The following is a 19,326-nucleotide window of genomic DNA, read 5'->3' as shown; positions in this document are numbered from 1 at the left end:
ATTCACTGAGGCCCTGTGGCGAGAAGCATGTTCTGAAGGGCCTGTAGTCAAGCTCAGTCTTAGACACTCACATAAGAGCCTTTTCCCACAGGGAAACAAGTGAAGGTCAAGGGGATGTATGCTCCTAGCCTGGGGCAAGTCACACAACAGGCACCCAATAAATGTCAGTGTTATTCTCTTTTAAAAAGTCAGCCAGTACAAAGATTTTGAAATAAACATTTGATGGGTCGGGTTTAGATTTTGCACAAAATCAAAACCTAGCAACTTGTCTTCTGTGTACTTCCTTTGGTACTGGAAGATTTTTATTCAGAAGAGAACATATTTGTTAAAGAGGCTAGTCAATGTTCTAGAGAAAGTAGATGGTGTGTAATATGCATGCCTCCTATAGCATGCCAAACTGAAGTCACTCTAACCAGTTAGACAAAGGGTGTGCTTGAATCCTTGGCATAAAGCACAACGCCCAGCTGCCTTGGGAAGGCAGACTCATCAGAAGGAGTCATGCCAAGATTTGGGCTTTGCTTCCAAATATTTGCTAGGATGAGCCTTGTTACATTACCAGTCTGTCGTTTATCTCTAGTTCTCCGTTCTGATTGAGTTGTCTTTGCATTCCCATCCCTCACGTTGTACTGTTTATCATTTGTTCTCCCTGGGCTGACCTGTTGCTCGTAAATGCTGTTGGCAGAACCTTTTGAAGATGCTCTCAAGAACCAGTCCGTGGGACTGGTGCTGAGCAAGGCAGCCTCCGTGGAATGCATCAGCCCCATCTCACCCAGAGCCCCGGATGCCAAGATGCTGGAAGAGCTGAAAGCGGAGCCTTGGTACCAAGGCGAGATGAGCAGGAAGGAGGCAGAGGGGCTGCTGAAGAGAGACGGAGACTTTCTGGTCAGGAAGAGTACCACCAACCCAGGCTCCTTCGTTCTCACAGGCATGCACGACGGCCAGGCCAAACACCTGCTGCTCGTGGACCCAGAGGGCACGGTGAGCATAGAGTGACTGCTTTTCCTCCTCTACCCACATGTGCCTGCTGAAGTCCTGGCTGTCACTCCTCCAGAACCCTGAGCCCATGCACAGGGGACTGATGCCTTCAGGCCAGAGCTGGGCTATAGGAATCCACGGTCAGGGCCCTCTGCAAGTTATAAAACTTGGAAAATCACCAGAGCCCAGGCTAAAAGCCTTAATTCTCGTGTCATTTAAAATAAATACAAAAACTGAGAAAGCTTTCCTCCCAAATACAAATATTGAACAAAGAAGTGCAGGGCTTCTGGGCATTTGCTTTTTCTCTCAAATATCTCTAAAAGTTGAATCACAGGGGTTTTTTTGCAGGTTATAGAATGGAATGAAACAGTAAGTAAACCCCTATTCATCAGTCTTGTTTTCCCTCCTAGAGAAGTAATGCCTCATGACAAACGAGTTTGACAACATAATTGTGTCTGAAAAATTCTGTGCATTTGACTGAATATCACGTCTTCCAGTCAACAACTAGATTTGACTCTCCCCTGGCACAGTCCAAGAATTGCCAAGTTTAATAATTGCAGTTATGTTAACCTAACCATTGAGTAAATTCCAGGATTGTTGTATAAAATCTTTTCTCCAGTGAAATGAAAGAAGCAGGTGGACGTATCTAAATAGTGATTAAGAACATTGCGTTTTTTGATTGATAAGTAGGGATGAAGGCTTAGTCTTCAGCTGCACGTGGTGAACACAATTTAACGTTGTGTGTTTGGGGAGGGGGAAGTGTTACCTGAGATGGGTGTCTAAACAGAGTTAGTGGCCCACGCACTTCAGCTCTCTAGACACTGTCTCTGCACCTCCTCTCCCCCTCTCCACCTGGGCAACCACTTCTGTGAATATGATGTGTATTCTTCCAAAATACCTCCTTTTGTTGTGTGGATTTTCAAAAATATGTTTTGTGTTTGTCCATTTGAGATATTTGCAAACATGATATTGTTCCACAGATCCCATTTTATTAGGTTGTTGCAAAAGTAATTGTGATTTAAAAGGTTAAAAATAATTGCAAAAACTGCGATTACTTTTGCACCAACCTAATATTTCTTTCTTTTCCCCCTCGGTATGTATTTGAGGTCTGTTAGTGGCGACTTCTGTATACTGAAGAGTTACTTGGGGGGGCTGCCTGGGGATCCCTGTATAAACACACATCACTTCCTGAGCAGTCTCGTGAAGAAATGATGCACTGAAGGCCCTACAAACCCTTGTGTGTGTTTACTCCTGCACCCAGGGCACTTTCTCTGGGGCATATTCCAGGACTGGAGAGTTTTGGTCAAAGGATAACCTGCATTTAATTTCACTAGGAGTTGCATTTGCTTCCAGAATAGCAGGACTACCTACGTGCACAGCAACAGAGTTTGAGGGCCCCCCACATCTTCCTCTTCCTTGATATTATCCCTCTAGTTTTGCTCATCTGGTGGGAATGAGGGGTGCTGTCTCATTGTTTGCCGTTCAGCTCTTTGATTGCACTTCATCCACAGGTTCTTCTTGCATATTTTATGTTCCTATCTTTTCCCCGTTTTTCTCTTTTAATCTTCTTATTGGGCTTTCTTGTTGATTTTTTAAGCCATAGAATTTCCATATGTACTCTCTCACTTTTTCACCTATCGGATAATTTTATCTCAGGAGTTGTTTATCAAATAGAAGCATTTCTTTGGAATGTAGCCGAATCCATCAATTTTCCCCATTACATTTTATGTTTTGAGTTTTAAAATATTTCCTCACCTACAAATCACATATATAATGTAGTCTTCTATATTTTCTCCTATTAGCTTTATAGTTTTATCTTTCACATTTGCATTTCAATTCCGACCTAAGTTACATTTGAATATGATTTAAGATAGGGACCAAATATTTTTTACATCTCCATGTAGCGATCCAATTTTTTGTCACCATTTGCCAAATAATTCATTTTTTCACTGTGGTACTGATGCGCCTCCTATGACTGTGTCAAGGGTCTGTTTCTGGACAGTCCTATTTTATTGATCTGACTGTTTATTCCTTATATGGGTACCATACTGTGTTAGTCATTATAGCTTTGAAACTGTCTTAATCTCTGATAGTGTGAGTTATTTCTCTCGATTCTTCTTTTTATAAGTTGTCTTAGTTATTCTCAAACCTTCATTCTTCTTTGTTTTTGTTTTAGATTCAGTTTACCAAGTCACCAAAAAAGAAAAGGAAAGAAAAAGAACATGCTGGGGTTTTGGTAGGACTTGCATTGAATTTATAGATTAATTTGGGAAGAGCTGACATTTTTCAATATTAAATCATATTCGTAAACATGGCACACAGCTTCACTTATTTAGTTTTCAATATGTCCTTTGTTAGTATTTTAAAATTCTCTCCAGGAAGCTCTTCTGGTTCTTTTGTTAGGTTATTCCCCAAAGTATCTAGTTTTAGTTCCTGTTGTAAGTGATGTGTTATTTTTGGTTACCTTTTCTCAACAGTTATTGCGGCAGGGATAGGAATGTGGTGTGATCTTGTGCCCAGAAATTTTGCTGATTGCAGTATTTTTACTAGAACGGTCATGCCAATGCAAATACTGACAGTTTTGTTCCCTGCCTTCCATTACTGTCCATAGTGTTCTTACCCTTTGAGCATTGGTCAGGAGAAGGCTCCCATTTCTTGTTACTAGCCTAAAAGGAAAGGTTTGAGGCTTTGTTCTATTAAGGTAATGTAATATAAACATTTATGCACCAACATAGGAACACCTAAACATGTAAAGCAAATATTGATGAACATAAAGGGAGAGATCGACAGTAATATAGTCACAGTATGGGACTTTAACACCCTACTGACACCAATAAGCAGATCTTCCAGTCAGAAAATCAACAAAGAAAGAGTCGCCCTAAATGGCACATTAGACCAGCTGGATTTAATGGCTATTCATAGAGCATTTCACCCCAAAGCAGGAGAATATACATTCTTTTCAAGTGCACGTGGAATGCTTTCCAAGAGAGACCACATGTTAGGCTATAAAAGAAGTCTCAATAAATTTAGGACCATTGAAATCATATCAAGCATATTCTCCAACCACGATGATATGAAACTAGAAATTAATGATAAGAAAAAAACTGAAAAACACATAAACACATACAGGCTAAATAACAGCTACTAAACAACAAGATGAAGGAAGAAATCAAAAGATACCTTAGATAAATGAAAATGAAAACACAATGACCCAAAATCTATACAACACAGTGAAAGCGGTTCCAAAAGGGAAATTCACAAGACAACCTCAAGAAATAAGAAAAATCTAAAATAAGCAATCTAACCTTACACCTAAAGGAACTAGAAAAAGAATAGCAAACAAAGCTCAAAGTGAATAAAAAGAAGGAAGTAATAAAAATCAGGGTGGAAATAAACAAAATAAAGTAAAAAAGAAAAAAAACTTAAATGAAATCAAGAGTTGGTTCTTTGAAAAGATAAAAAAAATAATTGATATACCCTTAACCAACTCATCAAGAAAAAAGAGGAACCAAATAAATAAAATCAGAAGTGAAAGAGGAGAACTGACAACTGACACAACAGAAATACAAAAGATCATAGCAAAAAACTACTAACAATTGTATGCCAATGAATTGGACAATCTGGAAGAAATGAATAAATTCCTAAAAGCGTACAGTCTTCCAAGACTGAGTCAATAAGAGACAGACTGATTACTGCTAACAAAATTGAATCAGTAATAATAATAAAAAAAACTCCCAACAAATGAAAGTCCTGGACTGGATGGTTTAACAGGTGAATTTTGCCAAACATTTGAAGAATTAACATCTCTCCTTCTCAAACTGTTCCAAAAAGTTGAAGAAGACAGAAGGCTCCCAATCTCATTTTATGAGGTCATCATTACCCTGATTCCAAAACCAGACAAAGACATTCCAAAAAAAGAAAATTATAGGCTGACATCCCTGGTGAACATACATGCAAAAAACTTCAACAAATTATTAGCAAACTGAATTCAGCAATACATTACAAAGATCATACACCACAATCAAGTGGAATTTATTTATGGGATGCAAGATTGGTTCAACATCTGAAAATCAATTAATGTGAAACACCACATAAACAAAATGAAGGATAAAAACCATACAATCATACCAATAGATGCAGCAAAGGCATTTGACAAAATCCATCATCCGTTTACTATACAAACCCTCAGCAAAGTGGGACTAAAAGGAACATACTTCAACATGACAAAGATCATATATGACAAGCACACAGCTCACATTATACTCAATGGTAAAAAGCTAAAAGCATTCTCCTTAAGATCAGGAACAAGACAAGGATGTCCACTCCCACTACTTTTTTTCAACATAGTATTGAAAGTTTTAGCCACAGCAATCAGACAAGAAAAAAAAAATATTATAAAAGGCATCCATATTGGAAAACAAGAAGCAGAACTGTCATTATTTGCAGATGACATGGTACTATATATAGTGAACTCTAAAGATTCCACCAAAAAACTACTAGAACTCATAAATGAACTCAGTAAAGTAGTAGGATACAAAATTGATATACAGAAATTTGTTGCATTTTTATACACCAATAAAGAACTTTCAGAAAGAGAAATCAATGAAACAATCCATTTACAATTGCATTAAAAAATAAATAATAAAAATGCCTAGGAATAAATTTAACAGAAGAGATAAAAGGTCTGTTCTTGGGAAATTATAAGACACTGAAGAAAGAAATTAAAGAAGATACAAATGAATGGAAGCATAAATCGTGCTCATGGATAGGAAGAGTTAACATCATTAAAATGTACATACCCAAAACAATCTATAGATTCAATGTAATCCTTATCATAATACCAATGGCATTTTCCACAGAACTAGAACAAATAATCCAAAAAGTATAAGACCCTGAACGGCAACAGCAATCTTGAAAAGGAAGAACAAAGTTGGAGGTATCATGATATCAAATTATACTACAAGGCTAAGTAATCAAAACAGCACAGCACTGGCATAAAAACACACACATAGATCAATGGAAGAGAGCAGAGAGCCCAGAAATAAACCCATGTCTATATGGTCAATTGATCTATGACAAAGGAGGCAATAGGGCAAAGACAGTGTATTCAATAAATGGTGTTAGGAAAACTGGACAAATACATGAAAAAAAAAAAAAAAAAAAAAAAAGAACCTAGACCCCCTTCTGATACCATATACAAGAATAAGCTCAAAATGGATTAAAGACTTAAATACACTACCCGAAATCATCAAACTCCTAGAAAAAAACATAGGCAGTAAACTCACTGACATTGCTCTTAGTAATATTATTTTTTTTGGATATATCTCCTCAGCAAGAGAAACAAAGAAAAAATAAATGGGACTACATCAAACTAAAAAGTTTTGCACAGCAAATGAAACCATCAACAAAATGAAAAGATAATCAACCTACTGAATGGGAGAAGACAGTTGCCAATAATCATCAGATAAGGGGTTAATACCCAAAATTTATAAAGAACTCATACAACTTAACACCACAAAAAGCAACAATCCAATTAAAAAATGGGCAGAGGACCTCAATAGACATTTCTTCAAAGAAGACATACGGCTGGACAATAGTCATATGAAAAGTTGCTCACTGTCACTAATTATCAGAGAAATGCAAATTAAAACCACAATGAGATATCACCTTATACCTGCCAGAATGGCCATCATCGATAAATCAACAAGCAACAAGCAATCTGGGGAAAGAAAAAAAACAAAGTTGGAGGTATCACACTACCTGATATCAAACTACACTACAAGGCTATAGTAATCAAAACAGCATGGTAGTAGCATAAAAAGGGACCCATAGATCTATGGAACAGAACAAAGAGCCCAGAAATAAGTGTTGGTAGGATGTGGAGAAAAGGGAACTCTTGTGCACTGTTGGTGGAATTCCAAAATGGTGTGGCCACTATGGCAAACCATATAGAGGTTCCTCCAAAAATTAAAAATAGATCTACTTTATGTCTCAGCAATTCTATTTCTGGGAATTTAGCTGAAGAAATCCAAAACACTAATTTGAAAAGATATATGGATTCCTATGTTTATTGCAGCATTATTTATAATAGCCAAGATATGGAAGCAATTGGTACATACATACAATGGAATATTAGTTGTCCATAAGAAAATAATGAAATGTTACCATTTGCAACAACATGGATGGAACTAGAGGGTATTATGATAAGTGAAATAAGTCAGACTGAGAAAGACAAATACATGATCTCATTTATATATGGAATCTAAAAACCAGAGTAAATGAATAAACAAAGCAGAAACAGACTCAGAGATACAGAGAACAAACTGATGGTTGCCAGGTAGGTGGGGTTTGGAGAGCTGGGTAAAAAGGTGAAGGGATTAAGTAGTACAAATTGGTAGTTACGAAATAGTCACAGGATATAAAGTACAGCATAGGAATATAGTCAATAAAATTGTAATGACTATGTGTAGTGCCAGGTGGGTACTATACTAATCGAGGGGACAACTTTGTAAATTATATAAATTTCTAATCATTATGCTATGTACCTGAAACTAATATAAAATAATATAGAATGTCAATGGTAATTGAAAAAAAATAACAGTAATAAAAAAAAAAAGGATGATGTAAGCTTTTGGTAGACTGCCCTTATCAGCCTAAGGAATTTATTCATTTGTTCATTCATTCATTCATTCATTCGTTCACTCAACAAATGTGCACCGAATGACTACTAGATCCAGGCATTGTTTTTGTCACCTGGGATATGTTCATGAACCAGTTAAAAGGACAATTTCTGCTCTTGTGGAATTTGGAATTCTTGCATATTAATTGCCTAATTACTTTTAACATGTGTTGGTATTGAACTTTATCAAATGCTTCTTCCGTATCTTTTGTGATAATACTGTGATTTTTTTTCTTTAGTCATTAATGTGGGGAATTACACAGGCAGATGTTTCTGATGCTGTGCCCTGACATGAACCCTGCAAGGTTTTGACATAGGAATCATGAAATGCATCATTGGATTTGGGCATCCAATGTTTTCTTTAGTTTTATTTCAATTGCTGTTCATAAGTGAAATCTGTCTTTATTGACTTTTCTTCTGTCACTTGTGTGTGCGCACCTGGTTTGGGTATCCAGGTTATAGGGTTATACTCATCTCTTACAATGAGCTAGATTTATTCCAAATCAGAGAACTCTTCCCTCACCATTTTATCTCAAATTGATAACCCCTATTTCTTTATCCTGATTTATTTTTATCCTAAGGAACTTATCACACACAAGCACTAGTTTTATTTGCTAATTTGTTTATTATTTACTCCCCCCACCCCCAGATTATAATCTCCATGAAAGTAGCAGCCTTGTCCATTGTAGTATCCCCCAACACCTAGAATAGTGTTTGGCACATAGTAGGTGTTCAACAAGCATTAGACAAGTGAATGCATAGATCAACCTCAGGCTTTTTCAGAAATGGAGAGACCAAGAAGGTGACGTGGGGTGCTAACGGTCACGTACTATTGGCAGATGCAGACTCACAAATAAGGCTTCCCAGATAGAATCAGTCCAGAGTTCTTTTCATTTGCATAGGCTGTCTGTTAATTTAACTGTTTTTATTTAAACAGAACAGGAGAGAAAATACCTAAGCAATTCTATGAGAATATAAATATTTCAGTTAAAAATTTTAGGTATTTTAAAAAAATGAAAACGTAAAATTTAGCTATATTCTACCATCTTATAGACCGAAAATTACTAAGTTTTTCACTCAGCACTTATAGAAAAAATGATGATTAAAACAGATTTGTACCACTACTAATATACAGAGGGTACCAAAAAATGTATACAAATTTTTTTTTTTTAATTTTTTTTTTTAATTAAATTTATTGGGGTGACAATTGTTAGTAAAATTACATAGATTTCAGGTGTACAATTCTGTATTACATCATCTATAAATCCCATTGTATGTTCATCACCCAGAGTCAAGAAAGAAAAAACTATTAAAATTGTAACACTCAATGTATACCAATAACAAAAGCTGAATACAAGTCATGTTTGACTTTTGCAATTACAAGAGGTGCTCAAAGTGGTTCCCATCAGCGTCCAGACACTTCTGATTATGGCGAACTACGGCTTGAGCAATGCTGACCAGAGTGTCCACTTGTATACATTTTTCTGGCACCCCGGTATACATTCACAAATTGGTATCAAGATAATGTAGAAGATGGAGAGTGAATGAAGTTGTGACGTGCTTAAATCAGGTGTCCAACCGCCCAATTCCACACTATGCTCTCTACACAATTTTAATTTTGGAGGAGAAATTTGTAGCACCATTGAGAAAATTTGTGTCACACCTACTACTAACTGTTCTTTTGGGGGGCTTTTTGCTGGATCTGATTATCTAGTTTAATTGATCTTATGGAGGACAGCTTTAGCTAGAAAAGAAAATGGGAAAAAAAAAAGACTTAATTAAACATGTAATGTTGCTTCCTTGCTGTGAGGACACCAAAATAGATGATGAACACATTCTCTTCAATGTTTATTCATCTGATTTTCACGGTAATTGGTTGGTCCCTGACTATAAAGGGGTAAACTTGGCAGAGGAGATAACTCAGAGAAATGATGCAAAACAGCTCTGCGTCTAAATTTATTCCAGAGTAGAAACTATGTGCCTTCACACTGTGCACTGATTGTTCAAGATGGGGGCGTCTGGCGTCGCTAGAGATGTGGGCAAGGAGGGTGATTGGGGCAGGTTCTGGTCTCCTAGGGAGGTGCTGTAGCCGCTGCCTCTGAGGTGGCAGCTGGAAAGAGGCCGGGCCTGGGTCTGGAGGAGGCACCTCAGAGATGGAGTCTGGAGCACTGATTTTTCTTTTCAACATCTTTAGAATCATTTAGTCAGCCCTCGTGGGTCTAAAATTAGTCCCTGAGTCACTTATCATTGATTCATCCCTTTGGCCTTCAAGGGCCAGCAAAGTGGGGTGGGCACTGTGCTTGCATTTAAATAAGCTGCTGCCACACCGTGGTTGGGTGTTGCATGGGCTTCGTTATGTGGCCTCAAGTGCTGGCGCAGTTGAGAGCACTCACTGGGGCTCTGCAGTCATAAAACCACAAAACAGCATCGATCACCCCACATGCCGCATTTATCAGGTTTTTATTTAATTCTGAAAGTAATTAAGAAAACAAAGTCTCCTGATCCCTCCACTTAACAAAGCCCCAGTGCGTGTGTTTTTAAGATTTTATTGGGGAAGGGGAGCAGTGTGTATTTCCCGGGCTTTATTGGGGAACAGCTCCAAGTCAAGTTGTTGTCCTTCAATCTTAGTTGTGGAGGGCGCAGCTCAGCTCCAAGTCCAGTAGCTGTTTTCAGTCTTAGTTGCAGAGGGTGCAGCCCACTATCCCATGCGGGAATTGAACTGGCAACCTTGTTGTTGAGAGATCATGCGGCTCTAACCAACTGAGCCATCCGCCCCTCTGGCAGCTCAGCGGCAGCGGCAGCTCAGCGGCAGCGGCAGCTCAGCTCAAATTGTTGTCTTCAATCTAGTTACAGAGGGCACAGCTCACTGGCCCAGGTCGGAATCAAACCAGCAATTCTGTTGCTCAGAGCTGGTGCTCTAACCAACTGAGCCATCTGGCGGCTCCCCTGCCCCCCAGTGCTATTTTTAAATTCCCTATGTATCATTCAGTGTAGGCTCTGCTGCCATAACAAAGAAGATGGGCAAACTCACTGGTTTAACCCAGCAAGCTTCAGTCCCCACTCATCCCAGGATCACGTGTGTCAGGCCCTTCTGGTCATTGTGTCACTGAGGTGCCAGGCAGTGCCCACCTGCCAGGTCTGCCTTGTCAAAACAGAGGCTCAAGGGAGAAGAAAGGGGTGGAAAAGCACACTGGCTCTCGTGGCCTGGCGGGAAGTGCCACAGGGCCCTCCCCGCATGGTCTGTGAGTGCCACCTGACTGTAAGAGAAGCTGCGACATGGACGGATGCACACGGCATGCATGATGCATAAGGCTGTCGCAGCAACATGCTTTTAACTTTTATCAGTGCAACACCCGAAAAATATAAACGAGATATTACAGAAAGGCTTTTAATGAAAAATAATAGCCCCACTCCCGCCCCCGACTCCTGCTCTCTACATTTCAATTCTGAGAGAAAAGCAAAACCAACAGCTCCTCTCCCAAGTTCTCGCCATGGTGCTTAAATTGCCGCTCAATGATTTAATATTTTAAGGTATCATTTCTTGATGTTCCTTCTGAAAACAAGATTTAGCTCATTTTTGCTACTTCTTTCAATTTTTGACAGTTTTTTGTTTTAGTTTTTCTAGTGGTTGTTTTTGAGCCTTTACAAACATAAGACCTCTCTTGTCCCATCAGTGTTAGGAACAGCTGCTGTCTTCCTCTCCGGCACCCAGCCCCGTGCGGAATGGCTGGCCCTGCTGGTCCTTTGTCTTCGCTCCCTTCTTCCTCCATTCATCTTCCATCAGGAGCACCTTTACTTTTTTTTTGAATACACAAAAATAGAGGGGAAAAAATCTAATGAACTCCCATGTACCTATTATTGGCAGCAAAACTTACTGATACCGTTCCAATCCTGATTCATCTGTATCCCATCCCATTAATTTTTTGGAGGATTCCTTGAAAGGATAGCATTAAGAACTTTTTTCTTTGGAATCATAGGCAAATAACTTGCTCAAGTGGCGCACCAGCCCTGAATGCTGCACTATGAGCTTCCTGCAAACGGGCCTTCTTCTGCACGACCACGGGAGAGGTGTCAGAGTCACCACCACCTCACCCTCCCTGGAGTTCTCATGTCCCACCAGGTCCCCAAGAATGTCCTTGATCACCAAAGGTCCCAATTCAGGATCACATGCTGCATTTAGTTGTCATGTCACTTTAGTCTCTTTCAACCTGGAACAACTGTTATCGTGGGTTTATCTGATGTTTCCTCGTTATTGGGTTTAGGTCAGGCATCCTGGCTGTGCTGTCACAGAAATACTGCTGCATGTGTCACCACATCCTGCTTTGTGGAACTGCTGACTGTTTGTGAGTGTTCGCTTGGATCACTTGGTTCAATAAGTGTCCACTGCAGATTTTCTCCTTTCTCTGCTAATTAATAAATATTTTGGGTATTCAAACTGCATAAATACCCTCTTCCCAATCCAACTTTCAATCTATCCACACATTTATTTTTATCAGTGTGGATTCATGATTTCCTGCTTTACTCAGTGGGTTATAATCAGTTGCTATATTTATTTTGATGCTCCTTCAAGCTGCTTCTGTGACCTTTTGACATCTTATCGTTATTCTTTCAGCAACTCTTCTTTCTGATACAAAACAGTCTAATAGGCTTCTTGTCCCCTGGCCTGCTCCTGCAATCAGCCACTTTTCCAAAGGAACCCTGGCCAGGGATTTTTTTACAGGGAAGCCAAGATCTGGGCACCACATGTGCTCATTGCAAGTGGAGTGTTGCCGCTCCCAGGCCCTCGAAAAGGACAGTAGTCACACACAGACATATATACATGCATGCACATACGTTCACATGAAGACATAGGCACACAGACATTTATTTCTATATCTATTTATCTATTTGTCTATATTAGATGCCATGAGTTCATGAAGATTCTTACAGTTCCACTCTGGGGTCACAGGGTTCATTGTACTTTTCCCCTTCTCACATTTATAACTCCCTTCTCTAACAATGAGAAACCCAACTTTCGTATCCTTAATATTTTTACCTATTTGACTAACTCTCCTCTATGTAACTCCCCATCACTGCTGCTGCCCTTCCCTCCGTAGAAACCTTTGTCACCCAGGCTGGGCTGCAACCATCGCCCGTATGGGCTCTTCCTCGCCCCATCCATGTGTGACCTCCACGCTGCTCTCCCCTCTAACACACACGCTCTCCCCTCCTCAGCTCTGACTTCCCACGCTGGGTTGCCCAGCCTGCTCTCTGGCCTGGATGCCTCTGACACCCTGGACCAGTGGACACTGCCTTCACTCTGCCTGCACTCCAGGATCCCATTTGGGCCATGGTGGCTGCCCAACCCCCCATCTTTCTTGGCTGATTGTTCATTCAGGAAGGAAAGGGAATGCAAAAGAAGGGAGTGGAGGAGCTAGTCGAAGGACAGCAGGCCCTTGAATAACATATCGTTATGTTGTTTCATTCTAGCATTGATGAGATGCTGTAGGAATTCATAACTCTTGTTTACATCAATCAGCCTATACTTAAACTGGTTCTGTTATATGTCGTTTCGCTTTAAGCCACAGCACCTATCGACAACATTGAGAACTAAGTGTATTTTATAGCATGTCCTGGGCCTCCTGTCATTTCTCCTCTAAGCACTTAGCATGCATCTCTACCAATAAGGAAATTTCAAAACAACATAATACATTGTTATATCCAACAAAACTAAAAATAATTACTTAACATGCTCAAATTATTCTGATTATCTCAAAGATGTCCTTTCTCTAGTACATTTGTTGGAGTCAGAATCCAAGCATAGCCCACAATGTGCAGTTTGTTATGTTTCTTAAGACTTACTCTTCTGCAGCTGTCCTGCCATTTCCCCCACATCATCAGTTGGTTTGAGGAACTAGATAGTCATCTGTAGAATATCCTACATTATGATTTGGATTGTTGCTTCCCTGTGGCATTGTTTAACTTGTTCCCTGCCCCCTATATTTTCTATACACTGGTAGTCATAGAGATTTTAATAACAGCTTTATTGGGATATAATTTATATATGTACCCATTTGAAGTGTACACTTCAATGTTTTTAGTATGTTCACAGATTTGTGCACCCATCACCACAGTCAGTTTGGAGTATTTTTATCACCTAGAAAGGAAATTCTGTACCATTTACTTTTCACCACCTTCTCCTCCCATAACTCAGTCCTTAGGAATCACTAATCTATTTTCTGTCTCTATACAGACTTTTCCTTTCTGGACTTTCATACGAATAGAATTATATAACATGTAGGCTTTTGTGACTAACTTCTCTCACTCAGCATAAGGTTTTCAAGGTTCACCACCTTGTGCTGTGTATCAGTACTTCCTTTTTATGGCTAAATAATATTGCACTTATGGACATACTACATTTTATTTATGATTAGTCTATTGATAGATATTTGGCTATTATGAATAATGCTGCTCTAAACATTATGTACAAGTTTATGTGTGGACATATGTTTTCATTTCTCTTGGATATATACCTGGGAGTGGAATTGTTGCATCATATGGTAACTATATAATTAGTCACTTGAGAAACTGTCAGATGGGGTTTTCTTTCCTTTTTATTTTAAATTTTATTATTGTGGTAAAATACAGTTTAGTAGTATTAAGTATGTTCACATAATAATGCAATCATCCCCACCATCCATCTCCAGAACTCTTTTCATCTTGCAAAACTGATACTCTATCCCCATCAAACAATAACTCCTGCCTCCCCCCATCCTATGGAATCCACCGTTTTACTTTCTCACTCTAAATTTGACTGCTGTAAGCACCTCATAAGAGTGGAATCATACAGTATTTGCTCTTTTGTGACTGGCTTATTTCACTTAGCATAATGTCCTCAAGGTCCATCCGTGTTGTAGCATACGAGGTCTGATGATTAAGTTTGTGAACTTGCCACCCTGCACTTACATTAGCATCACTGTACAAACAGCTCGATAAGGTTTCATAACCTGAGTATATCAGTGTCTCACAGCTGTGTTCATGTGGACATGTGGCAGTGTCTTGCTCAGTGGTGCTCATCATTATTGTTTTCGTGTGCCGTCATGAGAATGTGTGAGCTTGAATCAGAGCAATGAACAAACATTCAATTTCTTGTTAAACTTGGCAAAAATGGAAGTGAAATCAGGGACATGTTAGTCCAAGTTTATGGGGAGAATGCCATGAAGAAAATGTCAGTGTACAAATGGATTAAACGTTTTTCTGAGGGGAGAGAATGTGTCACTGATGAAGAGAGGTCAGGGTGGCCAGTACCGAGCAGAACTGATGAAAACATGGCAAAAATTCATTGAATTGTGTGTCAAAATCGTCGGCTGACTGTGAGAAGCATAGCAGACCAAGTAAACATCGATAGAGAAACAGGAAAATCTTAACTGAAAAATCTTGGAATAAGAAAGGTGTCTGAAAAAATGGTCCCAAAGGAGCTCACCGTGAGATGAACAAAAGCAAAGGAGAGTAGAAGTTTGTCAAGATCTTTTGGAGAGGCAAGACGATGTGATAAAACATAGGTGTACCAATACAACCCTGAAACAAAGCATCAAAGTGCACCATGGAAGTCAGCCAATTCTCCACAACCAAAAAAGTTCCATCAGTCCAAAGCAAGGGTCAAAATGATGTAGGTAAACTTTTTTGATGTCAGAGGGATTACTCATTATGAATTTGTACCAACTGGACAAACAGTTAACCAACTTTACTATTTGGAAGTGCTGTAAAGGCTGTGTGAAAAAGTTAGACAAAAATGACCTGAACTTTTCGCTAACAACTCATGGATCTTGCATCACGATAATGCACCAGCTCAGAGGGCACTGTCTGTGAGGGAGTTTTTAGCCAGTAAACAAGTAACTGTATTGGAACACCCGCCCTACTCACCTGATCTGGCCCCCAGTGACTTCTTTCTTTACCCGAAGATAAAGGAAATATTGAAAGGAAGACATTTTGATGACATTCAGGACATCAAGGGTAATACCACAACAGCTCTGATGGCTCTGATTCCAGGAAAAGAGTTCCAAAATTGCTTGAAGGGTGGACTAGGCGCTGACATCAGTGCATAGCCTCCCAAGGGGAATACTCCAAGGGGACCATAGCCGTATTCAGCAATGAGGTCTGTAGCATGTTTTCTAGGATGAGTTCACAAACTTAATTGTCACACCTTGTGTGTTAGAATTTCCTTCCTTTTAAAGGCTGAGTAATATTCCATATGTATATACCACATTTTGTTTATCCATTCATCAATCAGTGGACACTTGCATCCCCTCCACATTTTAGCTATTGTGAAAAATGCAACTGTAAACATGATTGCACAAATAATTCTGAGAGCCTGCTTTCAATTATTCAGGTATAAATTCAGAAGTTGAATTGCTGGATTATATGGTAATTCATTATTAATTATTTTTTTTGAGAAACCATAATACTGTTTTCTACAGTGAATGGACCATTTTACATTCCCACCAACAGTATAAAAGGGTTCCAATTTTTACACATCTTCAACAATGCTTGTTATTTTCTATTTTTTTAAAGTAGCCATCCTAATGGGGGTAAGGTAGTATCTCATTATAGTTTTCATTTGCATTTTCCTAATGACCCATGATATTGAACATCTTTCATGTACTTATTGGCCATCTGTGTGTCTCCTGGGGAGAAATGTCAGTTCAAGTTCTTTGCCCATTTTTGAATTGGGTTATTTGTTTTTTATTGTTGAATTTTAGGAGTGCTATAAATATTCTAGATATTAATTCCTTATTAGATGCATGATTTACAGATATTTTCCTCCATTTTGTGAGTTGCCCTTTTACTTTGTTGAGAGTGTCTTTTGATGCAGAAAATTTTACAGTTTTCATGACGTTCATTTTGTCTATTTTTTCTTTTGTTATGTATACATTTGGTATCGTATCCAAAAAAATCATTGCAAATTCAATGTCTTGAAACTTTTGCTTATTATGTTTAGGTCATTTCCTTCTATTCCTAGTTTGTTGAGTGTTTGTGTCATGTAAGGATCAATTAATTACATTGACCAATTTTCATATGTTGAACCATCCTTGAATTCTGAGACTAAATCTCACTTGGTCATAGTGTATAAACTTTTTAACATGCTGCTGAATTTAGATGGTATATTTTGTTGAGGATTTTTATCTCATGATCATAGGGGATGTTGGTCTATAGTTTTCTCTTATAGTATCTTTTTCTGGCTATGGTATCAAGGTAGTGCTGGCCTCATAAAATAAGTCAGGAAATAGTCTCTCTTCTTCGTATTTGGGGGAAAATTTGAGAAGGACTAGTATGAGTTCTTTAAATGTTTAGTAGAATTCACCAGTGAAGCCATTAAGTCTAGGGCTTTTCTTTGTCAGGAGATTTTTGATTACTGACTCAATCACCTTATTAGTTATAGGACTATTTAGATTTTCTATTTCTTTGTAATTTAGTCTTGACAGGCTTTGTGTTTCTAGGAATTTGTCAATTTCATCTAGGTTATCAAATTTGTTCGCATAAAATTGTTTATAGTACTCTCTTATAATCCTTTCTATTTCTGTATAATCAGTAGTAGCAATGTCCACACTTCATTTTTTAATTTTAGTAATTTTGAGTCCCCTTTCTTTCCTTCCTTCCTTCCTTCCTTCCTTCCTTCCTTCCTTCCTTCCTTCCTTCCTTCCTTCCTTCCTTCCTGTCAATCTAGCTAAAAGTTTCTCAATTTTGTTGATCTTTTTGAAGAACCAACTTTTTGTTTCATTGATTTTCTTTTCTTTTTTTCTATTCTCTATTTCATTTATCTCTGTTCTAGTCTTTATTATTTTCTTCTTTTTGCTAGCTTTGGATTTAGTTTGTTCTTTTTTCCCTAGTTTCTTATGTTGTAAAGATATGTTGCTGATTTGAGATCTTTCTTATTTTCAAATATAAGTAGTTCAATCAATAAATTTCCCCTGGAAGCTTTTCTTATGCCCTATAAATTTTGCTATGTTATGTTTTCATTTTCATTCATCATTACATATTTTCTAATTTCCCTTGTGATTTCTTCTTGGTTGCTTAAGAGTTTGTTGTGTAATTACCACACATTTGGGGGTGTTTGTTTTCCTTCAATTATTAATATCTAACTTTATCCTATTGTGGTAAGAAATTACTTTGTATGATATCTGTCTTTTACAATCATTGACACTTAATTTGTGGCCTAACATACGGTCTACTCTAAAAAATGTCCCACACACATTTCAGAAAAAGGTGCATTCTGCTGTTGTTAGGTAGATCTTATGTAGATGTTTGTTAGATCTAGTTGGTTAACTGTGTTGTTCAAGTCCGCTATTCCCTTACTTATCATTATTGATGGTGCGGTATTGAAGTCTCCAACTATTATTGAAAAACTGTATGTTTCTCCCTTCAATTCTGTCAAGTTTTCCTTTATATAAGTTGATGGTCTGTTATAATATGTGTAAATGTTTATAATTGTTACATCTCCTTGCTGTATTGAAACTTTTATTAATATAGATATAATGTTCTTCTTTGTCTTTTGATTTAAAGTCTATTTTGTCTGATATTGGTAGAGCTATCTCACTTTCTTTTGGTTACTATTTGCGTGGAATACATTTTTCCATCCTTTCACTTTCAACCTGTTTGTATCTTTAAATCTAAAATGAGTCTCTTGGAGACAGCATGTAATTGAATCATTTATTATTATTTTTTTTACACATTCTGAAAATCTTTTCCTGTTGATTGGAGAGCTTAATCCATTTACATTTAAAGTAGTTACTGATGAGAAGGGACTTGTCATTTTGCTATTTGTTTTCTATATACCCTATAGCTCTTTTGTCTCTCATTTTTTGCATTACTGCATCATTTTGTCTTTAGTTGATTTGTGTGTGAGTGTGTGTGTGTGTGTGTAATATCTAAATTCCCTTCTCATTTCCTTTTATGTGTATTCTATGGCTATTTTCTTTGTGGTTACCACGGCAATTGCATTTGACAGTCTAAAATTATAATATTGTAATTTGAATTTATGCAATCTTAACTTCAATGATATACAAAATCTCCACTCCTTTATAGCTCCGTCCCATTCCTTTCAGTAATTGGTGTTGCCAAATTACATCCTTATACACTGTGTGTCCAAAAACATAAACTAATATTTTTAATACATTTGTCCCTTAAATTATGTAGAAAACAAAATTTGGAGTTACAAACCAAACATACAATAATATAGATTTTATAATTGCACATGTATTTGCTTTTACTGTGATCTTTATTTCTTCATACAGCTTCAAGTTACTTTCTAGTGTCATTTTCTTTCAACCTGCAGGACTCCCTTTAGCATTTCTTGTTGGGCAAGTCTCGTGGAAATGAACACCCTCAGGCTGTTTACTTGGGAATATCTTAATTTTTACTTCACTTTTAAAGGACAGTTTTGTCAGATGTAAGATTCTTAGTTGACACATTTTTTCTTCCAGCATTTTAAACATCAATTCACTGCCTTCTGGCCTCCAAAGTTTCTGATGAGAAATCTGTTGATATTCTTATTGAGGATCTCTTCTATATGACAAGTCTCTTCTTTCTTACTTCTTTCAAGATTCTCTCTTTGTCTTTGTCTTTTGACAGTTTGATTATAATGTGTCATGGTGTGGGTGTCTTTGTGTTCATACTTCCTGAAGCTCATTGAGTTT

The 19,326-nt window shown here is 37.9% G+C and overlaps 1 protein-coding gene across 2 annotated transcripts in view; it reads left to right on the top strand.

Annotated features, from left to right (window-relative positions):
* SHC3 (SHC adaptor protein 3) overlaps nt 1-19,326 on the top strand; it is a 247,362-nt gene that overhangs the window by 199,191 nt on the left and 28,845 nt on the right. For both annotated transcript variants that reach the window (XM_019713789.3, XM_074330218.2), the window contains exon 12: nt 683-978. In XM_019713789.3, coding sequence (XP_019569348.2) covers nt 683-978 — 296 coding nt within the window. The remainder of the gene's footprint in view (nt 1-682; nt 979-19,326) is intronic.

Source organism: Rhinolophus sinicus, chromosome 16 (genome assembly GCF_057876585.1).
Source record: "Rhinolophus sinicus isolate RSI-liver-muscle chromosome 16, RSI-T2T, whole genome shotgun sequence".
Lineage (NCBI taxonomy): Eukaryota > Metazoa > Chordata > Mammalia > Chiroptera > Rhinolophidae > Rhinolophus > Rhinolophus sinicus.
The sequence above is the reverse complement of the archived record's forward strand: the minus strand, read 5'-3'. Positions and strand labels throughout refer to the sequence as shown.